This window comes from Phyllostomus discolor, chromosome 8, assembly GCF_004126475.2.
Source record: "Phyllostomus discolor isolate MPI-MPIP mPhyDis1 chromosome 8, mPhyDis1.pri.v3, whole genome shotgun sequence".
NCBI classification, from domain to species: Eukaryota; Metazoa; Chordata; class Mammalia; order Chiroptera; family Phyllostomidae; genus Phyllostomus; species Phyllostomus discolor.
This window is the reverse complement of record NC_040910.2, coordinates 90,716,843-90,743,068: the sequence shown is the minus strand read 5'-3', so window position 1 is coordinate 90,743,068 and position 26,226 is coordinate 90,716,843. Positions and strand designations below refer to the sequence as shown.

General features: G+C 44.1%; 1 protein-coding gene across 2 annotated transcripts in view; it reads right to left on the bottom strand.

Moving 5' to 3' along the window:
- The window catches only part of MARCHF10 (membrane associated ring-CH-type finger 10), an 82,432-nt gene extending 68,155 nt beyond the window's left edge, over nt 1–14,277 (bottom strand). For both annotated transcript variants that reach the window (XM_028520916.2, XM_036033536.1), the window contains exons 1-2: nt 14,021–14,277; nt 6,605–6,711 (exon numbers count right to left, since the gene is read on the bottom strand). In XM_028520916.2, the coding sequence (XP_028376717.1) occupies nt 6,605–6,694 (90 nt within the window). In that variant the 5' untranslated portion in view covers nt 6,695–6,711; nt 14,021–14,277. The remainder of the gene's footprint in view (nt 1–6,604; nt 6,712–14,020) is intronic.
- Between the last annotated feature and the right edge of the window lie 11,949 nt (nt 14,278–26,226).

The following is a 26,226-nucleotide window of genomic DNA, read 5'->3' as shown; positions in this document are numbered from 1 at the left end:
AACCCTCCCCTCCTGCCGCTAGCACACAGACCTGTAAAGGCACTGCTAATTTGATGCATACCAACCCCTAGCATATTTTAGGATGTAGCAGGGATGGTGTGTACAGGAGGTTTCTAAGGGCTTCAATTTGAGCCAGTTTGTTAAAGACGAGCCAAGCACAGGAAGGAATATGTGGCAAACACATATGATTTGGGAGTCATAGCTAGTAATTAAGTCTTACACTATTTGTACACCCAGAAATGGGGACTCCTTAGTGTCCAAGCAGGTCACTGTGCTGTGAGTGAAAGCAGGATTTCTGCAAGTAACTGTCCAAGCTCATCAATGACCCAGGGTCTCAATATCTACCCAATACAAAGTCTACCTTAGTAAATTATCTAAATACACATAGGTCACATATGGACCAAATTATTGAGGGGTCATTAAAGTCACACAATTGATTCTTAACCCCCTACTTTAAATACTTTCTGGAACAAGGTAAGGGATAGATTAAATAATCTAACTAACTCATTGTGCTTCCCTTTCATGTAGTTTTGGTAGGTTGCTATATACTTACTTCAACAGTACTCAGAACATCTTAAAGACAGCCTAATTTATTTTTTGCAGACCTTGCAGTGAGTAGATTTGAAAATGCTCCATGAGGGTGGGTTTGACTTATAGGAATAGTTACAAGTCATATGGACCTAAGTCTAGTAAACAGGGTTGGTTGTTAACACTGGCTCTCATCAATGACGAGGTGTTTGGTTCAACAGAGAAGAGTAAGTTTCCAACCCTGCCCTTAAGAAGTGGTCCCACATGAAGGGTGCACCTCGAGTACCCAGTTTGGGTGACAGGGGAGGTTGTGCCCCAGGACTCTACAGCACACCTACTAGATCAGGCCACACTACCAATACAGGGAGTCATAATGGCTCTACCTAACTCATGGAAACAAACATAGGGAGGCTGCCAAAATGAGGGGACAAAGAAACATGGTCCAAATGAAAGAACAGCTCAAAACTCCAGAAAAAGAACTAAACTGAATGGAGATAAGCAATCTCTCAGATGCAGAGTTCAAAATACCAATTGTAAGGATGCTCAAGGAACTTATTGAGGACCTCAGCAGCATAAAAAAGAGGCAATCAGGAACCAAGGATACACTAATTGAAATGAAGAACAATTTACAGGGAAACAGCAGTAAAGTAAATGAAACCAAGAATCAAATCAATGATTTGGACCATAAGGAAGAGAAAAACAACCAATCAGAACAACAAGAATCCAAAAAAATGAGGACAGTATAAGCAGCCTCTGGGACAATTCCAAGAGGTCCAACATTTGCATCATAGAGGTACCAGAAGGAGAGGAAAAAGAGCAAGAAATTGGAAATCTGTTTTAAAAAATAATGAAAGAACACTTCCCTAAGTTGGTGAAGGAAATAGACATGCAAGTCCAGGAAACACAGAGTGTCCCAAACAAGATATATGCAAAGAGACCCACTCCCAGACACATCAGAATTAAAATGCCAAAGGTTAAAAATAAAGAATCTAAAAAGCAGCAAGAGAAAAGAAGTTACCTACAGGGAGTTCCCATACGACTGTCTGCTGATTTCTTAAAAGAAACTTTGCAGGCAAGAAGAGATTGTCAAGAAATATTCAAAGTCATGGAAAGCAGGGACCTACAGCCAAGATTGCTCTACCCAGCAAAGCTATCACTTAGCAGCAAATGGAAGATAAAGGGCTTCCCAGACAAAAAACTAAACGAGTTCATCATCACCAAACCATTATTCTATGAAATGTTAAAGGGACTTATTTAAGAAAAAGAAGAAGATCAAAACTATGAACAATCAAATGGCAACAAATATACATATCTATCAAAAATTGAATCTAAAAAACAAACTAGCAAATAAGGAGAACAGAGACAGAGTCATGGTTACAGAGAACGTTTTGATGGTTGCCAGATGGCAGGGGGTATGGGGGAATGGGTGGAGAGGTGAGGACATTAAGAAGTACAAATAGGTAGTTACAGAATAGTCATGGGGATGTAAAGTACAGTATAGTAAATGGAGTAGCTGAAGAACTTATACACATGACCCATGGACATGAACAATGGTGTGGGGATTGCCTGAGGGAGTGGGGGCTGCTGGGTGGAGAGGAGCAAAGGGGGAAAAATCAGGACAATTATAATAGCATAATCAACAAAATATAATTTTTTTAAAAAAAGAAAGAGGCTGTGGTCCAGTTTGAGAGGAAGTCACACAAGAGAGTTTCATAAGCAATGGGAGAGAGGTATGAAAAGGGTGCTGTGGCATTGGAGTGACAGAAATGATCTCAAATCGATGATGGTGATGGCTGTAATTTGGTAAATTTACTAGAAGTCATTAAATTATACATAGAACAGATGAATTTTATATGTAAGTTATACCTCATTAAAGTTGTCTCTTGAAAAAAGGTGCTATAGGAGTAAAGAGATGCCCTATGATTCTAAATTAAAACTGGGGTCCTCACCAACCTTGTCAAGTGTCAGGTAAATGAGGGTGAAGAACAGGTTAGAGACGTGGTTGTGCTTTAGGCTGTCTTGCTGTGGTTCTTGGGTCTTGGGCCGGACCTTAAGTGTGGAGAATCAACTAAAGGTTTTCATGCATTCCAATGGCATAGTCAAATTCACATTTCAGATAGATTTCAAGAAGGCAGAACTGGAGGCAAGGAGACCAGTGATAAGGATATTGCGATAGTTTTGGAGAGAAACTACAGAGGTTGAAACCTGGGTGGTGGCAATAGGATAAAAATGAAGGTACAAGGTCATGAGCTTTTTCAGCAAACTTGGCAGGACATGGTGACTGGTGGGATGTGGGTGGCAAGGGAGGAGAAGGAGTCAGGGAAGGCTTGGGTCACTGTCATCAGACGGGGAATAGAGGGGAGTGAGGCAGAAGGAAAGACATGCGGAGTGCAACTGTGGCCGTGCTGAATATGCGGTGCCCATGTGACATCCAGATGGGAATGTCTAACAGCAGGTGTGTGTCTGATTCCGACACTTTGGGGAGATTCAGGTTACAAGTCATTAGTATATGAATGGTGGTTAAAAACACAGGAGGGGAGCCCTGACCAGTATGGTTCAGTTAGTAGGGTGTCATCTTGAAAAGTGAAAGGTCTCTGGTTTGATTCCCACTCAGGGCATGTGCTAGGCTGTGGGTCCGGTTCCAATTGGGGTGAGTACCAGAGGCAACCAATCAATGTTTCTCTCTCACATGGGTGTTTCTCTCCCTCTCTTTCTCCTTCCCTTCCCCTCTCACTCTATAATAAATAAATAAATAAATAAATAAATAAATAAATAAATAAAATCTTAAACACAGGAGGGGATGAGATGGGTCTTGGAGACCTTGTGAATTAGAAGAAAATCAGGTGGAGGATGGAAAACTGGTGGAAGTAACATCTGAGGGGCTGGGGAGAAGAATGTGAGAAATAGAAGGGACATCAGGAGGGTGTGATGTCAAAAAGCCAAAGGAGTGATGTTTCAAGAAGAAAGAAGTAATAGTGTCAAATGTAGATAAAGCTCCAGAAAGCAAAGACTTAAAAGTTGTCCACTGAATTTGGCTGCAGGTGACAACAGTTTCAGGGGCAGTGCGGTGACCACCAGGCTGCGGTGGCTCAGGGAATGAGTGGGAGGAGAGGAAGTGGAGGTAGAAATGTAGAGGACTATTTGGGGACATCTGGAGACTGGAAAGTGCTGGGGCTGTGAGTGGAAAAGGACATGTGGTCCACAGGCAGCTTTGTTTTGTTCTCAGAATGGAGAGATTGGGCATGTTTGTAGGCTGAGCCAATCAGAAAGCACATCTCAAAGACAGATGAGAGGTCCATGGATGGAGAAGGGCTGGATACAGAGGGACATGGACCAAGACCTCAGGCTGAGCATTAGCATGGAGAGGGTCACCTCACCTCTCGGGACTTGAAGGCTAGATGGGGGTGTAGCCTGATGGAAGGAATGGGTGTCGAGTGGCCTCCCACCCATGGCCTTGGGTTCTCTGTTTTGTTTCATGTGTCTGTAAAGCAGGAAGAGAAATTCTTTGCTGAAAGTATGGAGAAAAGTTTAAAATAGTGATGGTATTTGCTTCTTTGCTTTGAAAGAAGTAGAGAAGTTTGAAATAGTGATGGTAACAGAGAGGGCTGATGGACAGGTGAACGTGTTGAAGCGAGTCATCCTTCACTCCTTTCTTTCTCAGTCCTGCCCCTCCAGCTCTCAGCAAGGGGTCTCTGCTACTTCTGTTCTCTGCTCAGGCCACTTGTGACCTCTCCTCCTAGTGCTCTGGCCCCAACCACCAGAGTTTCTCTCCTAAATTGCCAGTGCAGTTTCCTTATGAGTTTTTCTGCTGCTTCTCTTGCCCCTCTCAGACCTTTCCCCACATAGCAGCCACGAGATATTTTAAAAATGTATTGGGTTGGCCAAAAAGTCCGTTTAGTTTTTTCCATAAGATCAAAGACACTTTTTTCATTTTCACCAATAATTGTATTGATTTGGATATTTTGAGTATTTCAGCTATCTCCTGCATAGTATAATGTTGATCATTCTCAGTTAATGTCTTGATTTGATCGCTATCAACTTCACTGGTCTACCCGATTGTAGAGTATTGTCCAATGAGAAATCTTTAGCACAAAACTTTGCAAACCACTTTTGACACATTCAATCAGTCAAAGCACCTTTTCCATACACTGCACAAATCTTTTTTTGTGTTTCAACCTTTCTTGAAATAATAAAGCATAATATGCCAAAAATGTATATTTTCTTCCATCTTCAATATTAAAATAGCTACACAAAAATTCATCAATTTTGATAAGTTTTTTTTAAATGCACACTGATATGGCAGCTGTCATAATACAATCTAACAAAATTGTTCTGAATGAAGTTAAAGACAACTAAGGACTAATACAACCATCTTATAGAAAAAAACAAACAAACGAACGAACTTTGGCCAACCTAACATATCAGATCATACCACTCCCCTGCTTAAAATCATCCGATAATTCTCATTGTGATGACAATAAACTCCACACACCGAGCGTTGTCTTGGTAAACATGACCAGGCCCTACCTGCCTTTCCCATGCTCACCCTCAGTCAGTGTGTTTCAGCCTCTCTGGTCTTTCGTTTCCTCCAATGCTCCAAGGTAGTTTCTGCCCCAGGGCCCTTGGACTTGCTTCCCTTCTGTTCAGGATGTTCTGGTTGGTTCTTTCTTGTCATTTACTTGCTCGGCCAAAGTTACTTTCCCAAAGGGGACTTCCCTGTCTGTTTAGAGAAGCATCACCCCCAAATCCATTACCTCTGTTTTATCTGCCTCCGTAGCCATCAGAAACTGAAGCGATCTTACATACTTGCTTACTTGTACATATTGTTTGTTTCTCAATTCTAGACTAAGAACTCCACGATAAAAAGGACCTTGTTCAGGACAAAGTAGGCACTTATGTATTACTATTTATGAGAACAGTGTTGAAAGTGTCCTTATAATAAGCATAGTGTTGAAAGCCCAACAGAGATTAGAAAATAAAACTGCAGTGGCTTCAAGTTGTTGTGTTTTTTTTTTTTTTTTTCCAACAGAGACCCTAAAATAAGATTGATTATCTTAGGTGCCTGTTCTTAAGACAACTTCCGACAAGAATTTTGAAACATGGGCTGGGTGGCAGAGGCACCTTTGAGAAAAGTGGATGTACTCCAGCATGACCGGTTCGAATGTTTATGTTCTCTCTATTTTATAGAAATTCCTTCCATTTTATGGTCTTGTAGGTATGTTGCCAAGTTGTGGGAGAAGTTTGCTGACTCCGTTTCTAGCCCCCAAGCTAAGCTGTGTTACACAGGATACTGAGATAGGCCTGGTTTCCTTGGTGACCTGGTGGGTTCAGTTCTATTTGAAATTGCTAGGGGGAAGGAAAACCAGATAACCAGCAATTCTGTGTTTTCCTTGGGAAAGGAGTGCTTTTCAGTCCTTTGTGAAGCTGAGGACATGCCTCCTGGGTGGATGAGGGTTGACCTCCAGGGCCAGCAGGCTGAATGACACTTCCCAAGTGTTCCCTGAATCCCACATCCCGTCTGGCAAGTTTGTCCTATGCTAGCTCTGGGTAATTGCATCACTGACTCCTCAGGCTCTCTGTGTGTTTAGTTTCTGCATATAAACACTGTAACTAAGGTGATGAATAATTAGCTTATTGTGGAATGTGCTAACCACCTTTCTTCTGGCAGAATGACGATGAAGGGCCCTGTCATTTTATAAATGGTAGGGCGACCCAATTTAGCTCCATAATGTCTTTTTCCCTGATTTGGCTGGTTTATCAAATTTAAACTCTGCTGTCATTTGTTAACAAGGTTTGTGTGCCAAGTTCTGTGCTAATACTTTGAAAAGGTTGTCTCATTTTGTATTCATGACAATGTTATGAGGTGGGTACTATTATTATCCCCATTTTACAGACAAGGAAAGTGAGCCTCAGAGGTAAAGTGGATTTTTTATGGTCCCATGGCTTATAAAGTGGTGGGTTTTGGATTATAGAAAATTATTGCTGCTTATCACATATGCATACTGACACTATCTGCTAAGTGCTCTTCTAACACTGCAAGCAAAGGGGGAAGGTAACTCCTGTTTCCTGCGATTACCTGATATTCAGACTCCACCTTATGCTGCATGTCCCGCAGATATTGAACATCACTGAAGAACTTCTGTCTGTCCCTTGCTTCATGCAACATGATTCTTAGTCCCCGACCTGCATATAAAAGATAAATAAACACACTGTGATAGAACCCTTTATTACTTTGCCATATTTGGAATTAGTATAATTGTGTTTATTCTCTTTATTAATCTAATTTCCATTGTTTGAAAGACACAGATGCTCCTTTCAGACTGAAGGGGTTCTTTGTATGGGTGTGGATGCCCTTATAGCCCTCTCATTCTGGGTGTAAATAGTGCAACCATCAGCTGGCTTGCTAATGGAGCCATCAGCTGGCTCTAGTGACCTTGTGCCGGTTAGACATGGGAGTTAGATTGACAGACACCTGATTCAGAAGTAGGTCTACAACATGATGACAAGAAAACTCAAGAACCTAGATAAATTATAAGTGACTGAGGTTATGAGGGCTTGGGAATTTATTTTTTATTTTTTAAAATATATTTTATCATTATGCTATTACAGTTGTCCTATTTCCCACCCTTCACTCCCCTCCACCCTGCACACCCTCTCCCACCCACATTCCCTCCCTTTAGTTTATGTCCATGTGTCATAAGTTCTTTAGCTTCTACATTTCCCATACTATTCTTACCCTCTCCCTGTCTATATTCTACCTACCATCTATGCTACGTATTCTCTACCTTTTCCCTCTCTCTCCTCTTCCCACTCTCCTGTTGCTAAACCTCGATGTGATCTCCATTTCTGTGGTTCTGTTCGTGTTCTAGTTGATTGCTTAGTTTATTTTTGTTTTTGTTTTAGGTGTGGTTGTTAATTGTGAGTATGCTGCCATTTTACTATACATGTTTTTAATCTTCTTTTCCTTAGATAAGTCCCTTTAACATTTCATAAAATAAGGGCTTGGTGATGATGAACTCTTTTAATTTGACCTTATCTGGGAAGCACTTTATCTGCCCTTCCATTCTAAATGAAAGCTTTGCTGGATAGAGCAATCTTGGATGTAGGTCCTTGCCTTTCATGACTTGGAATACTTCTTTCCAGCTCCTTCTTGCCGGCAAGGTCTCTTTTGAGAAATCAGCTGACAGTCTGATGGGCATTCCTTTGTAGGTGACTGTCCCCTTATCTCTTGCTGCTTCTAGGATTCTCTCCTTCATTTTTACCTTGGCTAATATAATTATGATGTGCCTTGGTGTGTTTCTCCTTGGATCCAACTTCTTTGGGACTCTCTGAGCTTCCTGGACTTCCTGGAAGTCTATTTCCTTTGCCAGATTGGGGAAGTTCTCCTTCATTATTTGTTCAAATAACTTTTCCAATTGCTGCTCTTGCTCTTCCCCTTCTGGTATCCCTATAATTCAGATGTTGGAATGTTTAAAGATGTTCTGGAGGTTCCTAAGCTTCTCCTCATTTTTTTTTGAATTCTTATTTCTCCATTCTTTTCTGTTTGGTTGTCTGTTTCTTCTTTCTGGTCCATTCTATTGGTATGAGTCCCAGTTTTCTTCCCATCACTATTGGTTCCCTGTGCATTTTCCTTCATTTCTCTTATTGTAGCCTTCTTTTTTCATCTAATTTGTGACCAAATTCAACCAATTCTGTGAGCATCCTGATCACCAGTGCTTTGAACTATGCATCTGATAGGTTGGCTACCTCTTGGTCACTTAAAAGTATTGGCTCTGGGGCTTTGATTTGTACTTCCGTTTGAGCCTTTGTTTTAAATTTTGATCTGGTCGCGTCTGTTACATAGTGAGGGGTGGAGCCTTAGCTGTTCTCCAGGACGGGGCACCCTAGTCACTGGGTTGTGATGTTATATGTGGGGGCGGGGTCTGAGAGGAAACAATGGTGCTTGCTCCTCTCTCCATCGGATTTCAGTCCCTTCAGTCACTTCCCTCAAGCAAACTGGGCCTTTCTGCTGCTGATTCCCATGTGGGTGGGCTTGTGCACGTTCTAGGACCCTGTGGGTCTCTCCAAGGAACTCTTGTGTGGTTGGGAGTCTCTCCCAGCAACTCAACCCCCACAAGTGTTTTTATGAGTGCCCTGAGGCTCTATTTCCTGGTGCTGGGACCCTGGGTTGCATGGTCTGTCTCACTGCCCAATTTTGCCTGGTTTATCTGCGTGCAAAGGTGGCCCAGACAGCCAGGCACCTTGTGTGCAGTGCCTTGCTTCACAGTCGCTGCCTCTCTGGGTCTGCCAGCTGCCTGTGCTCTTACACTCGAGATGCCTTACACACCTGGGATAACTTACACTCCCGGTGCCAGTGCTTTTTGTGCTGTAAACCCTCTTCGCCTGGCTGCCTGACTCTGTCCCTCCTGCCAGTCTGGATGAATGTGTATGTTTTAACTCCTTGGTTGTCTGACTTCCATACAGTTCAATTTTCTGTCAGATCTGGTTGTTATCTTGTTTCTAAATCGTTGCTGGCCTTATTTTGGTTGTGCGAGGAGGCACAGTGTGTCTACCTATGCCTCCATCTTGGCTAGGAGTCCGAGGCCCTGGGAATTTAAATTCATTTATTCAACAAGTTTTGCATCCTTATTCCAACCCAGGCACCATGTTGGGCACTGGGATACAGCAGTCAGCAGGATGAACACAGCCTCTGCATTTGTGGTGCTTGTGGTCTGGGGTGAGGAGACCGACGGTGAACAAGTGGACCCTGTGATCAATGCTATGGAGACATATGGGGCTCTTTCAGAGAGTGTTATCATGGAAGGGCATAAGTTGGTCTGGCATGCCAGGTTTCCCTTAGGAAATGACACTGAGTTTGCTAAGGAGTGAGCCAGGCAAGAAGTGCAACACAGAGTATCTTGGACAGAGAGGACAGCAGATGCAGAAGCATCAGGGTAGCAAGGGACTGGTGTGGATGAAAAACAGGAAGACCAGTGCCAGTGGAGCAGAGAGACAGGCAGAACAGCACCAAAGGGCTGGAGGGTAGGTACACAGGGGCCAATTCATGTGGGTGGGGCCGTGAAGCTCGGGCTGTGAAGCTCAGGGCTCGAAGAGCTGTAGTAAGACACTGGAAGGCTCTATCTTGGGAGTAGATGATTACCTTTGCATTTTTAAAAGATCCCTCCAGCCTTTGTATGGAGACTAGATTGGGGGTTGGGGTGAGTATGGGGTAAAAGTAGCAGTGGAAAGACCACTGGGGACATATTACAGTAATCCAGATGAGATAAGATCGTGATCGGACCTTGAGTAGGAAAAAGTAGAGATGAGGAGCAGGAAGAGGCGGGAGAGGAGGGGGAGGAGGAGGAGGAAGAGGAAGAGGAAGAGGAGATCACAGCTACTATTTACTGAGCCTCTGGAGGTTATAAGCACTTACACATATTAACTCATTCAGATCTTCATGACCATACTACGAGGCAGGCACTATATCTCTATTTTTTGCAGATGAGGAAACTGAGGCACAAAGAGATTCAGTAACTTGTGTAAGTTTATAGAACTAGTAAGTAGAAGAGTTGGGATTTGAGTCCCAGGAGTCTCACTCCAGTGCCCATATTCTTACCCATGAGGGATTCAGGGATGCTCAGGAGAGGAAGTCATCAGGACTTGGTGATGACATGGGTGGGCCAGGAGAGAAACGTGTGGAGGAAGCTGCCCAGGTGACTGGCTCAGGCAGCAGCGGTTGGTACCAACACTCCCTTCAGAATCAGAGGAGGAAAGAGGAACAGGTTTGTAAGAAAATAACTTGGAGTTGTGTGTCTGGGGCACAGCAACTGGAGATGTCAAGTAAGTAGGTGTAGGTGTCAGGAGCTAACTAGAGAGGCAAAGATTTGGGCTTTGCTGGCATTTTTGGGAACAACTGAAGTTGAAGGCAGAATGGGTCTTGAAAAGAGGAGGACCCAGGACAAAACTCTGAGGAACACTAAAATTTAAGAACAGGGAGCCAAAGAGAAACCCTGCAAAGAGGCCAGAGTGGTAGGAGGAGAACCAAGTGGGCGTATTTCATAGGTGCCGAGAAGAGTGCTTTTCAAGAAGGAGGTTATTAATAACATTGGGGAGAGCATTTAGTGCGGGGACCGGGCTGAAGGCAGGTTGCTGTGGGCTGTGTAAAGGACAGGTAAGGAAGTAGAGACAGTACTTTCAAGAGTGTGGCTCTGATTGGTGAGGCCTAAATTTATGACAAAGTATTTAAGTTCCCGAAGTTAATAAATGGCTCTATTAATAATAAGTCTGCTAGATGGATGTTAACTAGACATTAGGGCAATCATTTTGCAATATATACAAATATTGAATCATTACATTGTACACCTGAAACTAATATGTTACATGTCAATTAATACCTCAATAAAACAAATGGGTCTGCTAGACTTCATCTATAAGGTCATCAGAGTTTCCACATGATTTCCACTTATTGTCCAGTGAAGGTCTTTCCTTTATTTCTACATGTATTTTGGAGCGGCTACCATGTGACAGGTGCTTTCTAGGCTCTGGGGAAACAGCAGGATAAGACAGAGAACATTGCTGCCCCAAATGTTTACATTCTGCCACTTTTGTACCTTCTCTGATTTTTCAGTGGTGGAGACATTGGTGGAATCGGCTCACCCCTGACTCACGGTGACCCCGTATCTGGTCTTGTTGCTCTGAACTCTCTCCGGCCTCGACTTCTCACCCTGGGCCACAGGGATGATCGAGCTGGTCCCCCAGGGGGCTATTTTGTCTTGAGCGTGGAAAACCACTCTTTGAGAGTCAGAATCCAAAACTGGTAGTTCTCTAATCTATACACAAAACCTAAATCTCTGAGCATTTTAATAGTCAATGATGAGGTTCCATTTTAAGAGACCACTTTTAACTTTTCACATGAATTTGTACCTGCCCAAAATGAAGCTCCTACCCTTTTCAGGAGATGATGGTGTTAAAACAGGCAGAAAGGTGAACCTCTGATGTTACATTGGAAGGAGAAGCCTGTCTGAATGAATACTAATTAGGCAGAGAACATAAGATTCATAATGTAAATATGTTAATGGTCACGGAAGGAGCACAACCCGGAGTCCACCTGGGTGATACCTTTTGGTTACAAAGTGAATGTAGAAAAGCTAGCTAATCTATCCTGCCTTAATGTGGTGTTATTTTAAGGAGGCTTCTAAGTCAAGAGCCATGAAATAACTGTTTAAATAGGTAGGAAATAACACTATTTGAATTACCTGCTAGGTTACCGCTGACTTCACAATCACTTACCAAATAAAGGTCTTTAAAATTGCCTACAAAAGTCTCTTTTCCCTCCCATAAACTCTCTATTGCTGTACTCTACCATAAAAATGAGCATTTAGAAGTATCATGATGCCACATGTGATTTCTTGTTTAAATACATCAATACTTTGTGAGATTAAACAAATACTCCAGGCACCGGGAAACAGATCGTTAGAGCTAGACGAAGAACGTGGTCAATTACCAGCATTCTGGTAAACATTCTCCACGTTTCGGAAGTGTCCCTTGAACTTCATACTGTGCTGCAGGTTAAAAAAAAACTGACTAGGATGAACAAGAAACAGAAATAACTGTATGGAAATAAATCCACATGAGATAATGCTTAATTCGTGGGCCTCAGTCTTGTGGGCCTACTCAAGCAGATGGCCATTTGAAGCCAATTTTTTTTCCTCAGCAAACGCAGACAGGTGGAAGGGGGGAGAATGATGATAAAATGTGGGCAAGGCACATATTTCTGAAATAGCTTTCTGTGTTCAACTTGTTTCTCACCTTTGACCTGCTTTTCAATTTTAGATCCGCTCATGGTCATGCCCGCTTCTGTTTTAAGTCTCTGGTGATAATACGGTATGCCAGATTTGTGCTTTAGAGACCAACATGGGGAACCATTTTAAAGTGGGAGGGAAAAGAAGAGGCAGAGGGAGTAGGAGGCAAGTGGGAAAGCAAGAGCGAATGATCCTTCTCGGCCTCAAAATTCTACGTATCTGTGAAATTTCAATGAGGAATATTCTAAGAACTTGGTGACATGCACATTCCTCTATAGTATAAATTTCCAGTGAGTTCAAACCAAATTTCCCTGACTAAGGAGAACAGAATCAGGTTGCAGCAATGTTTCTCAGTTTGCTAAAAAAATCACATCTAATCTGTATCCAATCTGTATCTATGCTTCCTGTTCTGTGACCACACTTGTCAGAGTCGACTTGAAGGGATTTATTTTGAATAATAAACAAGAAAGCTATTTTACTGTTTTCCTACTATGTTCTCATAGTAGAAATACTACTAGAGGGAACATGTTACTGGTTCAGCAATAAAGAAAAATGTAAATTTAAGCCCCTCTTTAGGCTGAAGCTTCCTTCGAAACAAAATCTAAATGGCTACATTAGTACCTGACAACCCAGTGTATAAAGTCCCCCTAAGATGTACAAACTGCCTGTTATAAAAACAGTCACCAGGATGTAAATACAGCATGGGGAATATAGTCAATAATATTTTAATAACTATGTATAGTATCAGATGGGTACTAGACTTATCAGGGTGATCATTTCATAAGTTATATAAATGTCTCATCACTGTGTTGTACATCTGAAACTAATATAATGGTGTATGCCAACTGTAATTGAAAAATAAAAAGAAATTATTTTTTAAAATTCCTTCTTTTCCTCAATTAGGTGCCTAGGAGGATTCAAGACTCCTTATTCATCCTTTTACACAATTAATTTATAATGACACATATATCGCCAGATTTGTTTAAGTTTTAGCTTTAAAAACCATACAGCGTTTAAAAATCGTATTAAAATGTCTTGAGCATAAGCAACAAAGTTGAACGAATGATTCGGGCCTTATTTGCCTCCCACTCTGATGCTGAGAGAATACTGTGACTGAGAAGAAAGAGGAGGAATCCAGAGGGGTCGGGGGATGTGATCAGACCTTTCCAGTCAGTTTGGCTTAGGAAAGCCAAGACTGGGGGATGGGGCGGGGGCTTTTTGGGCGTGGGTCGCCTTGGAGGTGACTCTTCCTTCTACTGTGAAACTGACAGAGATGGGCGGGCGCACACTGACCATCAAGCCCAGAAGAGAAAGGCTCCGTGCAGCAGGGTAACTTCAGTGGGGGGGGCGGTCATGTCACGGGCTTGACAAGCAATTCGGTGTTCTCAACAATAATATCAACAATTTTGCACTCAGAGGCCGAGGGCCGTGTGTGCCTCTCCTGGACCGCAGACCAGGGCGGTCTGCGGACAAGTTATGTAGATACGGGAGGCTGACAGCATGTAAATAAATTATCACAGAGTGCCCCAAACCTGTCTTTCTGAGCCAGAAAAAACGGGCGCTGTGCCAGCAAGAGGGAGTGGCCAGACACCCAGGCTTCAGGCTTGATTTCCCTCCGCAATCATTTTAGTCCCCTTTTCCTTCCCCGCCCGCCCCCCTACCTCCGCAGAGGACGGGGGACGCTGGGGCGGGCAGGCCGGCCTGGCGGTTACCTTGTGGGTCAGTCCTTTCTCCCCAGAGAGGGGTTAAGGGGCCGAGGGGCGGGGCAGGCGGGCTGGTCCCCGGTGGAGGAGCCGCCCATCAATCGCAAGGGGGTGGTTCCTTTGGTCCTCTTCCTCCTCCTCTCTTGTCTCCCCTCCCACTACTGGCCCCTCTTCCTCCTCCTCCTCCTCCCCGGCGGCTTAGCTTGGCAGCCGGCCTTTCCAGGGGCGGAGGCGGTGGGGGTGGCTCCCTGGCGTCCTTCCGTTTCCCTGGCAACCGGCCCTCTCCCTCCGCAGCTGGCGTGGGGGTAGGGCGGGGGCTGCAGCCCGAGAGCAGGGGCGTGGGTGCTCTCCGGTTGCCGTGGGAACGAGTGGGATGCTGTCGCGAAGGCGAAGCGCTGACGGCCGAAGGCGGAGACGAGATGCTGAGGGAGAGAGGGAGGGGTGGATTGGCTTTGTCTTGACGTCCAAACCCAAACCTGATACCGAGGCCTTCACTCCTACCCTGAATCAGTGCTGTGTTTGATAAAGACACACTACAAAATGAGAGGGAAACATTTTTAACTGAATAAGACAATGTTAAAGGCAGTACATGGGTACAGGGAAAGAGAGTGCAGCCCTGGAGTCTGAGCTGTGCAGGGGGTCTCTGAAAGGCCTGCTTCCACATGGAAAGGAAGACACAAATGCCCACGGGTGGCAGAACCGAGACTGGAGCCCAGTTACCTCGCAGCTGTCGCAAATATTGGCTGCCTTTCCCAGGGAAGGAGGTTCTTTCAGGGTTAGAGCTGGGCCCGCAGAGCCTCGCCCTCTCTCTGCCAGGTTTGTTTGTGATTTTCATAAGTGAAAATGATTCTTCCGTTTATTGTGCACATGGGGTGGGGCAAAAGTAGGTTTAGAGTTGTGAGTACAGGAAATATAGTTTATTCTTGTATTATTATAAATTATTGTGTTACTTTCCATACGAACAACTGTAAACCTCATTTGCCACACACTGTATTTAAATACTCAGTAACTTGCCAACTGATATCAAGTTAGTGCTTTTTGATTGGATAGAGAATAGGAAAAAAGGAGAATAGAAATTCTTGGACCTTTCATCAGTGCCCAGAATCTCCTGGTATCTGTGGTTTGAGGGGTCTTCTCAGCAATCCCCTACACCCAGTTGGCAGCTGTGTCCTTGGCAGTGCTGCACCCCTTTTTCTTTTCTCCTCACCACTGCTGGAGTTTGGGGCTCCATAACCTCCTAACTGGATTCTTGTAAGGGCCTCCTAACCATACCCTGAAGCCCGTCTTCCACACCCTACTCCCACCATTTACCCTGTTCTGTAAGCAGCATGGGGCTCGTTGGTCCCCACCTAAGAAGCTTTCAAAAATTCTTCTGCTTCAGAGGTGAAGTCCAAGCTCTTGACCATGGCCTTCCCTATGCCTTCCCCCAGGGCACGATTTCTTCATTTTCCTTTTTCAGCACTTCTCCGCTCATATTTCAGCCAGATGAGACTATGTGTAACACCCTGAGCATCCCTTCCTGCCTTCATACCAACTTCTAAGGCGTCCCCTGAGCCAAGCAGAATTCAGATAAAATGTACTTAGGTGAAGTTTTTGGGCACCTTGTCACTCAGCCTTCATTGGTCCACCAGCAGTCAGTACCTTTCCATTTGCAGGAGCCCAGCCCAGGTTCAGTTCTCAGCTGGCTATTGAGTAATCCTTGGTAAAGCATTAGCTGGTAATTGAAACATTAAGTGATAAGTATTGTATTAAACTAAGACCTTTCCCCATGGTTTTTACCTTTCAAAAGGAGATGCCTAAAGATGCAAAATCTGTAAGACACACCAATTGAAATTATAAGAGTGAAGTAATAGATAGAGAGCTTGGTCTGTTGGAGCCAGGACCTCTCTTAAGTACAAAAATAATTATAATGATTAATGACTCACAGAGGAGGAAGTTGAAGCCGAGGTCAGGGAGTGGGAGAGAAAAGACGTGCCCAAGGACACACAGCAAGTGGCAGATCAGGGCTCAGAAGCAGAGCATCTCATTCCCAAATCCATGATGCTGCCTACAGCAGAAAAAGCACCTTTGTACGTATTGGGCCCAGATTTTCCTCCTTCCACTTCAATATCCATTAAAAATAATACTACCTACCTCAAAAGATTGCTGTGAGGATTAAATGTGAGAGGGTTAAAAAAAGCACTAACATCACACTTGGCATATAGTGAACCCTCACTAATTGGTATCTTTCCTTTCCGAGGCATATTTTAAGATTTTATTTAATGCACATGAGTGTAAGCCATAGATATTTTAAAATTTTTAAATAAGGTTTGGAGATAGCACTTTCATGGCTCAGTTTTAAACTCTTCTACATTTCAAGTGTCTCCAAGAAGTAACTTCTTTGAAAAGAATCACGTTGCCCTTGAAAGAGGGTGAGCATGCCAGAGGTCAGCCAGTGCAAAGTCACTGAGCAACTCCAAGTTCAGTGTTTGGTGAGTCAACTACTGCTTGGTGTGTAAATTATAAGATCAGCTTCAGCATTATAAGCCAAGTGCTAAGGAAAGGAAATATTAAAGTGAGGAAGAAACATAATTCCTGGTTGGCAAAGGAGCCTGTTTTCTATGGTTCTTTGTGACAGTGTCCCTGATAAATGATGAATACATGAAGGCAAAAAACTTAGACTTAAATAGATGGTGGATTCTAATGATTGAAATACTTGGTGTTTACAAATAAGCTTCAAGAAGTTCTTTAAGAGTTCTGTAAAGGTCCACTTCAAGTATCAGATTTCAAAAGTAGACTCTGTATTAAAGTTCAGGAATAACATTTTGAAGGGGATATTGAATCCAATACAAAGAGTAACCTGTCCAGAGGGCTGGCTGTGCATCTAAGGCTCCCGAGGCTTGTAAGACCTGGCCCGGCTACTCACTTGACCCAGAACAACCCCTGCTCTCTTTGTGCACCTAATATTTCCTCTTCCTAAGAGAGAATCTAACTAGGTCACTTTATCACTATCTAATCAGAAGCTCTCCTGATGGGCATAGAGCTCCATGCCGAGTGGCCGCAGAAGCAGATGACCTCCCTCACAAACAACATTGTCGTTTTACCTTGAGCCCTGCCAGGACTAATGGGTTTCTGTTCTTATCAGCTGAGGCCAGCATGGTGAGGTGGCCTTCCTTCAGTGCGCAAGGCTGTGACGATGACCGTTTGTTTGCAGCAACAATCTCTATGAGTGGCTTTCCTGAGAAGGGGACTGTGGGCATGTTAGTCCTTTAAAGCTTCATGGATTTACCTCTGAAACCTCTTTGTGCAGGGGACTCATCTGATTAATTTTTAAAACTGGCTAATGGCTTATCGAACATGCCATGAGCTGTTGTGACATTCTGCATTCATCCCGTAGCTATGTTTGGCGAGACTGTAAATATGCAACATGACAATCTCTTAATGTCACTTATTAAAAGTGGTCCTGAATTGATGTCATTAAGCTAGCCAGAGAGCTAGGTAGGCTGTTACAAAGTGAGCCCTCTGGACTATGTATGCATTTTTTTTCTTTTTTAAAAGATTTTATTTATTTTTAGAGAGAGGGGAAGGGAGAGAGAGAGGGAGAGAAACATTGATGTGTAAGGAGAAACATGTATTGGCCAACCAAGAACCCCACCCACAACCCAGGCATGTGCCCCAACTAGGAACTGAACCGGCGACCCTTTCGGTTCACAGGCTGGTACTCAGTCTGCTGAACCACACCAGCCAGGGCTATGTATACATTTTGATGGAAGTCATTGAAGACCCAGGATTGGATCCTTTGTAGGATTAGAAGCACCATTTTAACTAATACAAAGTTGAACTTTTTAGTAATTGATTCCCAGTAACTCAATTCAGCAGGGACTAAATGTTCTCCTCCTGACCAAGGAAGAGAATATTTTATCTCCGAGAATAGAGCGGGTAGCCAACCAGCCCTGCCACGCGTGCAAGGTATTTCCTCTTGGTGGAAAGGCATCCCCAGGAGATCAAATGAAAGATCAGGAGGTTTGGCGAATATTGAATTAGATCCAAGGGAATTGAGTGTTCTTAAGGGATATCCCTAGCAGGCTGCGGAGAACGTAAGGAGTAAACTTGCTTTCCTCCAGACATGTTGCCCTCCGGGTAACTGACTTAGGTAGTTCACCTCAAAGCTTTTGGAGACTTTTACCACATCTTTGTTTCACTTCACTGCCTTTTTGTGCAACTTCACGGGACCATTTCTCTTCCACTTCATGCCATTAATAGTGTATTTTGGAGTTGAGAAGAACTGGGTTAGAATCCCAGTGGTGGTCCTCACTGTGTGGTATTGAACATCTTTTATCCCCCTTTGCACCTCAGCACCGTCTTAGCCAGAGCCTCCTCATCAGATTAATTTTTTTTTAAACTGGCAATGGCTTATTGAATATGCCGTGGGCTGTTGTGACATTCTTCATTCACCCCACAGCTGTATTTGTCCAGACTGTAAATATGCAATACAACAATCTAAAAATGAGTATTAAATCGATATAACTGAGATGGCCAGAGAGCTAGGTAGGCTGTTACAAAGTGAGCCTTAATGGAACAGCCAGTGTGAAGTCTCTGGCATTGTGCTTGACACACAGTAGCTGCTCAACCAATGGTAGCCATCACCATTACTTACAGTGTGGAGCTTCATTCTCCTGGCTGAGATCTGAGAACATCTCGAGAACGTCAACCACAGATTTATAAAACACCTCTAAAGGCTTTTCACCTCTTTAAAAATCTTAATTTTATGTTACTAATATCACGGTGGTTAATGTTATATTGATTATTTTTTTAATCCCGAATTTCAGAGAATGCCATTCTATGACCTCAACCCTAAATGTGAGGGTGCATCCGGTCCGAGGCGTTCGGCCATCCATGAACTTGCATGAAATGGAGCAATGCCTGCTGGGCTTTCGTAGGTCAAATATTTGAGGTCTGAAATCTCTTTTGGAATAAAGTAGACTCTATTAGAGATTGGCAGGGTCCCCATAATTAATATTTTTAAAAAGTATGTCCTTTGCAGGATCCCTTAGAATTTTCCTCATTTGGAATTGTAGCTGGTCTACTGTGCTGCTGGACTAAGAGAAGGCAAACGGATAAGTTTTGGGATCCCATGGTGTTGAGATACTTCTCAAAAGTCCAGACAGGCTTAGATTTGTTCGTCCATTCTGGAGGCTTCAGGCTTCTCAAACCCTTCATTACGGCAGTTGATGCATCTGATACCAGATCGAATGTGATTATAAGAACTCAGAGGACATAAGGCATACTGCTTTTTGGAATTTCTGAGGAATTATTACCAAAGGAAAGAGTTTGACTTCTGTCCAGAAGAAGTATCTGATTTGTTTGGACTTTGGATAAACTCAAGCCCTACATGCTTGGCCAAGAGTTTAATCTGTGGGCTGATTACCAAGCTCTGAGCAAGACTCAGGCTTCAGAAAGCTATGACAACGTCAGGGGTCTCATGTGGCCATTAAACATGTTTCTGGACAGATAAATACTCAGGCCAAACAAACAATAACGCTTCTCATCGAGGGGGCAGGGCATCATGAGTGCTGAGCAGCTCCTGGACCGTCATGAAGCGTGAGTTGCTCCATGATATTTTGTTTGGATGAAAGTGCTGTGCCTGTGAGGGAGAGAGGGGCAGGGGCAGTGCTGGTTTGGGGGGCAAGCGGCCTCCTTTCTAGTTACCCACTTCCTGGCCTTGCAGTCACGGAGCGTGTGCCCTGTGGAGTGGGGATCCCTCCGACAACTGCAGCACACAGAGGAGCATTCATCCCTGACAGATTTCCAGTGTGTGCCCTCTTCTCTCTCCATGGCTCTTTATTTTGTGATGCTCTTTTTCTGTTTTTCTAATTATATGGGAGGAGCAGCAGATTAGTTCCTAACTCTAATTTCTTTTTTTTAACCCTTTGTGGCGTCTTGTTGCCTCTGCCCTGCCCAAGGATAGCTGCTTACCTTCCCCTTCCCTTCGGGGTGGTGCGCTGGGGTTATTCGGATATTCTCAGGCAACAGGAACAGCTTGGATGATTAGGTGAGGACCAGGCGAGAAGTGGCAAGGGGGAGGAGGGGACACTTGAAGCAAAGATGGGTTGTTGGGGACAGTGTCTAAAGCAGTGAATCTGGAACATTCTACCCATTTACTGAACAAATATTTGGCTAGTTAGGTGCCAAGGACAATTTACATGTAGACAAATCAATAAATAGACACTGACAATTGATCACTAATGCTAGGACACTAACAGGGTACAGTGAGAGTGCTGGGGCTGGCAGTGGAGAGGGTGGGGACCTATTCACACCAAGTGGCCAAGGGTAGCCTCTCTAGGTATGGCCTGAAGGATGAAGAAGAGCCAGTTCTCTGATGGCGGAGAAGGGGCACAGGTGGGGCGAATGGCACTGGCAAAGCCTGGAGGTGAGAGAGGACTCAGGGGACTCGAGGGACTGAGAGGAAGCCAGTAGGGCTGGAAGACTGTTGTGAGGAAAGGCTGGTGAGGTTGTAAGACGTGGGGTTGGATTTTATTCTAAGTGCAATGGAAAGCCCTGGAGTGGTTTTGAAGTGTGTGTGTGTGTGTGTGTGTGCGTGCGTGCATGTGAAAGAGAGAGACAGACAGACAATGTAGAGGCTCCTGAGGAGGCTCCTCACCAGAACGGGTAGTTATGGCCTGGTGACCCCTATGCTAGCCTTTGAGGAAATGTCAAAATTTCATTCAGACATGTGCTTGCTCATGGACGTGAGACAAGGCGAGTGAAGAAGAATTATCAAAGACATTTCTCCTAGTTTCTGGACCCTGACCTGGCCAGATGCCCCATCGTGGGCAGTCTGTCCTGACGCTGAGCTTCTAGGCTCTCACTGTGGGACATTTCCTCCTAATGTCCTTTCTGTGCATTTCCGTCACCCGTGGGGTCTGGCTCCTTCCAGCCCCCTCGCTTTCTGCCTTTCTTGCCCTCCACCACCTCCCCCTCTCCCCCCTCACTTCATCTCATTTCTTTCTCTGCCTTTCTCATTAAGCATCAGCTACTTGCCAAACCACAGCTCTTATATTTCAGTTTTCCTAAATAAATATCTTGGCTGGTCATTTTTATCATGCCTTCTCGTTCCATGCTAGTCCCTTCTCCGTACCCCCTCCCCTCCCCTAGACGCTCCCCCAACAAGCCTAACCCCCTAGTGACCCAGTTTTGAAACCGTCAACAGGGAAAACCACTCCTGTTCTAGCCCCACAAGAAGAAGACATGAAGGAATTCACCTCGAGTGACATCACCCTGTGGCCCTCCGTCCGGTGGAAGGCAGTTCTTGAAAACCAGATGGAACAGAGGGTATCAGTGTGCAGCCTCCTTTCTGTGGCTCATGCGCCCTCTGAGTCAGGATAATGAGAGAACATTCTTAAAACATGACTTAACCACGCTCAGTCCTCAAACAAATTCCTGGATGTGTGTCGAATGTGCTCGACCAGCAAGCCCGAGCACAGACGAGCGCGGCGGGCTTGTTAGCACTCTTCTGGGAGTGCTGCCTTCTGAACCAGTTAGAGTGTATTAAATAAGTCTTTTTAAAATTACGTATATATTTTAAAAGGAAGGCAGTCAGCCTGCATGGCAGCACACTGTGGGGCCTCTCAGGGCTGCATTATCTCAGTTTTGTGGTGACCGGGTCTCTGTCTTGGGGTCCTGGAGGCCCTGGACATCACACTTTAGCAGGAAGAAGTTATAGACATTTCTTGTCAGACACAGAAAAAAAGAAACAGGATATTGTCCATTTCAGAAGCAGAGGTAGGGAGTCACACAGGAGTGTAGTTTGTCCTTTATTTCACATGTACCTGGAGGAGTGTATGTGTGTGAGTGTGTGTGTGTTTAACACAGGCGGCTTATCTGAGTGCATTTTAAGAAATTAATTTAACTGAAAAATGATTAAATTACAAAGAGAGGAAAAAGCATTTGGTTGGCATCATATGGGGTCAGAGGCCGTTGCTAATGCAATATTTCATCAATTGACTCATTGGTATTCTTGCATTGATGTGATTTAGCTTCTCGAATAGCTCTTATCGTGGCAGGCTTGCACTGGGTACATTATACAGATGCATTATAATCATTTCAGTGTGTTTACTTAAAAATTTTAAAAGCAATTAAGCAATCTAAATATATCCGTGTGTGTGTGTACACATGCATCCTCAGAGAGATTTTATAAATGTTCAGACAAGGGTTCTGAAGGAACACTAGGGCGAGTGTTAAATTTACACACTGTAGTGCCCTTCATGCATTTCAAAGAGCTCCATGCAGACTAATGTTAAGCTTTCTTCATACCCATTGAATATACCATTATCTCCTTTAACACACTGAAGAAACCAGAGGACAAAGAGTCTCCCTGTGTTCCTTATCCAAGGCCACACAACTGCTGCTGGAACCTTGAGCTTTCCGAGTGACAGGCGCTTACTTGCAGCATAGCACAAGTGTGAAAAAGCGTGGTGGGTCAGTTCATTAAAAAATATAATAATCTGCTATTGTTGGGGTAGGGTTTTGGTATGCTCTGCTTTTCATTTATTTTGTTACAAAATAGGGCAGACAAGTCAGAGTAGTCGGTCTTCCTCATAGAAACCCACTGGGGTCCGGGGTAAAACAAGGACACGTGTCTGTGGGAAAGGGCCGACAACGTTCTGGCAGCATATAAATAGGTCTGTGTGCGCACGGGTGGCAGTGCCTTCATGCCCTGACCTGTCCTCCGCCTTCCCCGCCATCTGTGTTTCAGACCGTTGTGCGCAGCCTTTGGAAATGCAGACACAGTTGGATGCAGGGGTTTGGAATGAGGTGCCGTCAGCAGGGTGACAGACTCTCCTGGTGCCCGCAGGGAGGCACCCTAGGAGGCAGGGAGGTCGAGGCAGGGATTCAATCCTCAAGTGTTTAGGTGGCAGCTAGGTGCCAGGAGCTGCCCTAGCCTCTGGGGACTTGGAGGAATAAGACGCGGTCTCTGTGCTTGTGGGGGAGGAAGGAAAGTAAACAGTCCGGGGAAGACGTAGGTGTGGGCCCGAGAGAGGGCGAGGGGGAGGTGAGCAGAGAGAAACGCTCTCACGTTCTCACGGTGAGGAACGAAATGCCTCCAAGTATTGCTTGAGGCCCTACTCTGTGTTGTCTGTCCGTTCCTTTCTCACGGTGCCAGGCGCTGGCTGGCTAGACTGGGTGACGCGGGCAGTTGGCTCTGCCAGCCTTCCGGTCTCTGCCCTTTTCCTCCCTCCCACCCACACGTTTCTTTCCCTCCCTGTGTAGAGGGGGTGCCTAAGAGTCTTATCAAATTCTGCTCGGGGCAGCCACGAAGAGTCGATCAATATTTACTGAGTGGCACTGATCTGAAAAGTCTTCACATGAAGGTTCAAATGACGGACAAGGGGGACACCAGGAAGCACGTGCGTTTAAGAGGCCTCAAAGCCTTGAGCTGAAAGAGCTCCAGCCAGCCGAGGAGAGGAGCGTTTGCTTGCCGGGCGCTGCTGCACCTCTGCATCCACATGCACTGGACAGCTGCCCACTCTCTCTGCGCTTGAAGCTGGCTGGGTTGCCAGACATTCAGTCTTACTTGTTTTTCCCTCCAGGCCAGCTATTGTGACTGGGTGATAAGGCCGGGTGGGGGCCTGATAACTGCTAATCTGAGTCCTCTGGGCTGGAAATCCCACAGACTGCAGAAACAACTGCTCCGAGGCAATGAGACACCAGTGCTGAGAAACAGCTGGGCCAGTGGGATGTTTAGATGTTTTTAACAAATTTTTAAATGTATTGATGAGAAAGAGAGAGAGAGAGAGAAGGAGGGAGAGAGAGAGACATTGATTTGTTCCATGGATTGATGCATTCACTGGTTCCTTCTTGTATGTGGCCTGACTGGAGATCAAACCCGCAACCTTGGCTGGTGTATAAGAATGAAGCTCTAACCAACTGAGTCACCCAGCCAGGCCTGATGTTTAGATGTTGACCCCTCTAACTGCACTCACTAATTTGTGCATTCTTGACCACTTGTGTATCCCCTGCTCCAGGACAGAACTGGCGTGTGTGAGTGCATGAATGGGGACAGCATGGGGAACAGGTAGCTAGATTGAAACCATATCCCTGCTGTTGGGTGGGAGGAAGGGGGAAACGGCCAGTAGCGTCCACACCATTCTCCCTCCTAGCGTTCCCCTGGGATTCTCCCAAGGGCCACAGTGGGGTGTACAAAAGTGTCCTATTGGCATAAAGCACAGCTCTTGGTTGGTGCCTCTTCATCCAGATGAGACTGTGTAGGCTCACTCAGTTCTATTAAGAATAGTCCCCTTGTAGGAGTTTGTGCAGTGAAGACTAGTAATTAAATTCATTTCAAACCCCAACTTAGTTAATTCTGAAGAGTGGCCTTCTTTTAAACATTAGACATTTCAATTAAAGTTTTAGAAAGTAGACACCTCTGAGTCGGCACTAATAGAAATCTAATGAGATCTACCTAAGTAATTTAAATTTTTCCAGTCATCATATTTAGAAAAGTAAAAAGAAACAGATGAAATTAATTTTGATAATATATTTTGTTAAATTCATTATAGCAGAACATTGTCATTTCAATGTGTGATGGATCTAAAGTTATTAAAGGGATATTTTACTTTTTGGGTACTAAGTATACACACTTCAGGGTGTCTCAGTCCGGGATAGTCCAGTACTGGAGCTGCACTGTGTGGCTGGTGGCTGGTTCCTTTATGATACTGGGCAGCTCTTGGTTGGTGTCTTTCAAATGGCAACAATTTAGATACCTTCTCTGGCTAAAAATATTTACAATGTGGGAATCAGAGCACCTTGGACAAGCGATGCCCGAATGTGGTGGTGGAGAGTGAATTTTAGGTAGCAGGTGATGGAATTTGGGCTTCTAGTCTAGGCCTCTTTTCGTGACTTAATAAAAACAAAAAGCTAGGACCACATCTAACATCTCTCACTCCCTCTCTCTACCTGTAAGCTTTCCGATTGTAACCTTTTAGGTAAGTCTAAATTGTCTAGATGCTTAATTTTGAGTTTTATCAGCTCACAAAATGTTGCTCTAATACCATGAGGCTTCTTTTGCCCTGGACCCTGTGAAGCTGATGTGAGTAGGCATCGGTACCAGAAGGAAAAGTGGTATTAAAAAGTACTGCCTCAATTTCCTTAGAAATTTTATTCATTTTCTCTGTCCATATTCTGATATATCTTAAATTTTTATAATGAAATTGAAAGTAAAGGTCATTACAGTTCATAAGATCTAGTATAACATTTTAAAATTCTTTTGGAACATATAACAAGTCAGGCTATTGCTAACATTGTCGTGGAATAGACTAGTTCGGCCATGCACGGCCGTAAGGAAAAATGCTTTCATCCACTGTGAAATGAGATGGAAGTCCCCACTGTAGTACTGGGGCAACCTCCAAGCCAATGCAATGATAATGTAATGATCAGAGTTACTCTTATGCTCATTCTTTGTTTCAGGAAGAAATTACCCTGGATAAATATACAATGTGACATTGAAAGCCCTTGATTGCTATATTTTTTATGTTCTTTATTTAAATTATATTTTATTGGTTATGCTCATAGTTGTCCTGATTTTTCCCCTTTGCCCCCTCCACCAAGCACCCCCTACTCCCTCAGGCAAGCCCTATCCCATTGTTCATGTCCATGGGTCATGCACATACATTCTTTGGCTACTCCATTTCCAATACTGTACTTTACATCCCCATGGCTATTCTGTAACTACCTATTTGTACTTCTTAATCCCCTCACCTCTTCACCCATTCCCCCACATCCCCCCACCATCAAAACGTTCTCTGTAACCATTATTCTCTGTTCTTTTTGTTTGCTTAGTTTGTTTCTAGATTCAATTGTTGATAGATATGTATTTTTTGCCATTTGATTGTTCATAGTTTTGATCTTCTTTTTCTTAAATAAGCCCCTTTAACATTTCATAGAATAATAGTTTGGTGATGATGAACTCGTTTAGTTTTTTCTTGTCTGGGAAGCCCTTTATCTCCCATTTGCTGCTAAGTGATAGCTTTGCTAGGTAGAGCAATCTTGGCTGTAGGTCGCTGCTTTCCATGACTTTGAATATTTCTTGACAATTGTTTCTAGCCTGCAAAGTTTCTTTTCAGAAGTCAGCAGACAGTCGTATGGGAACTCACCTGTAAGTAACTAACTTCTTTTCTCTTGCTGCTTTTTAGATTCTTTCTTTATTTTTAACCTTTGGCATTTTAATTCTAATGTGT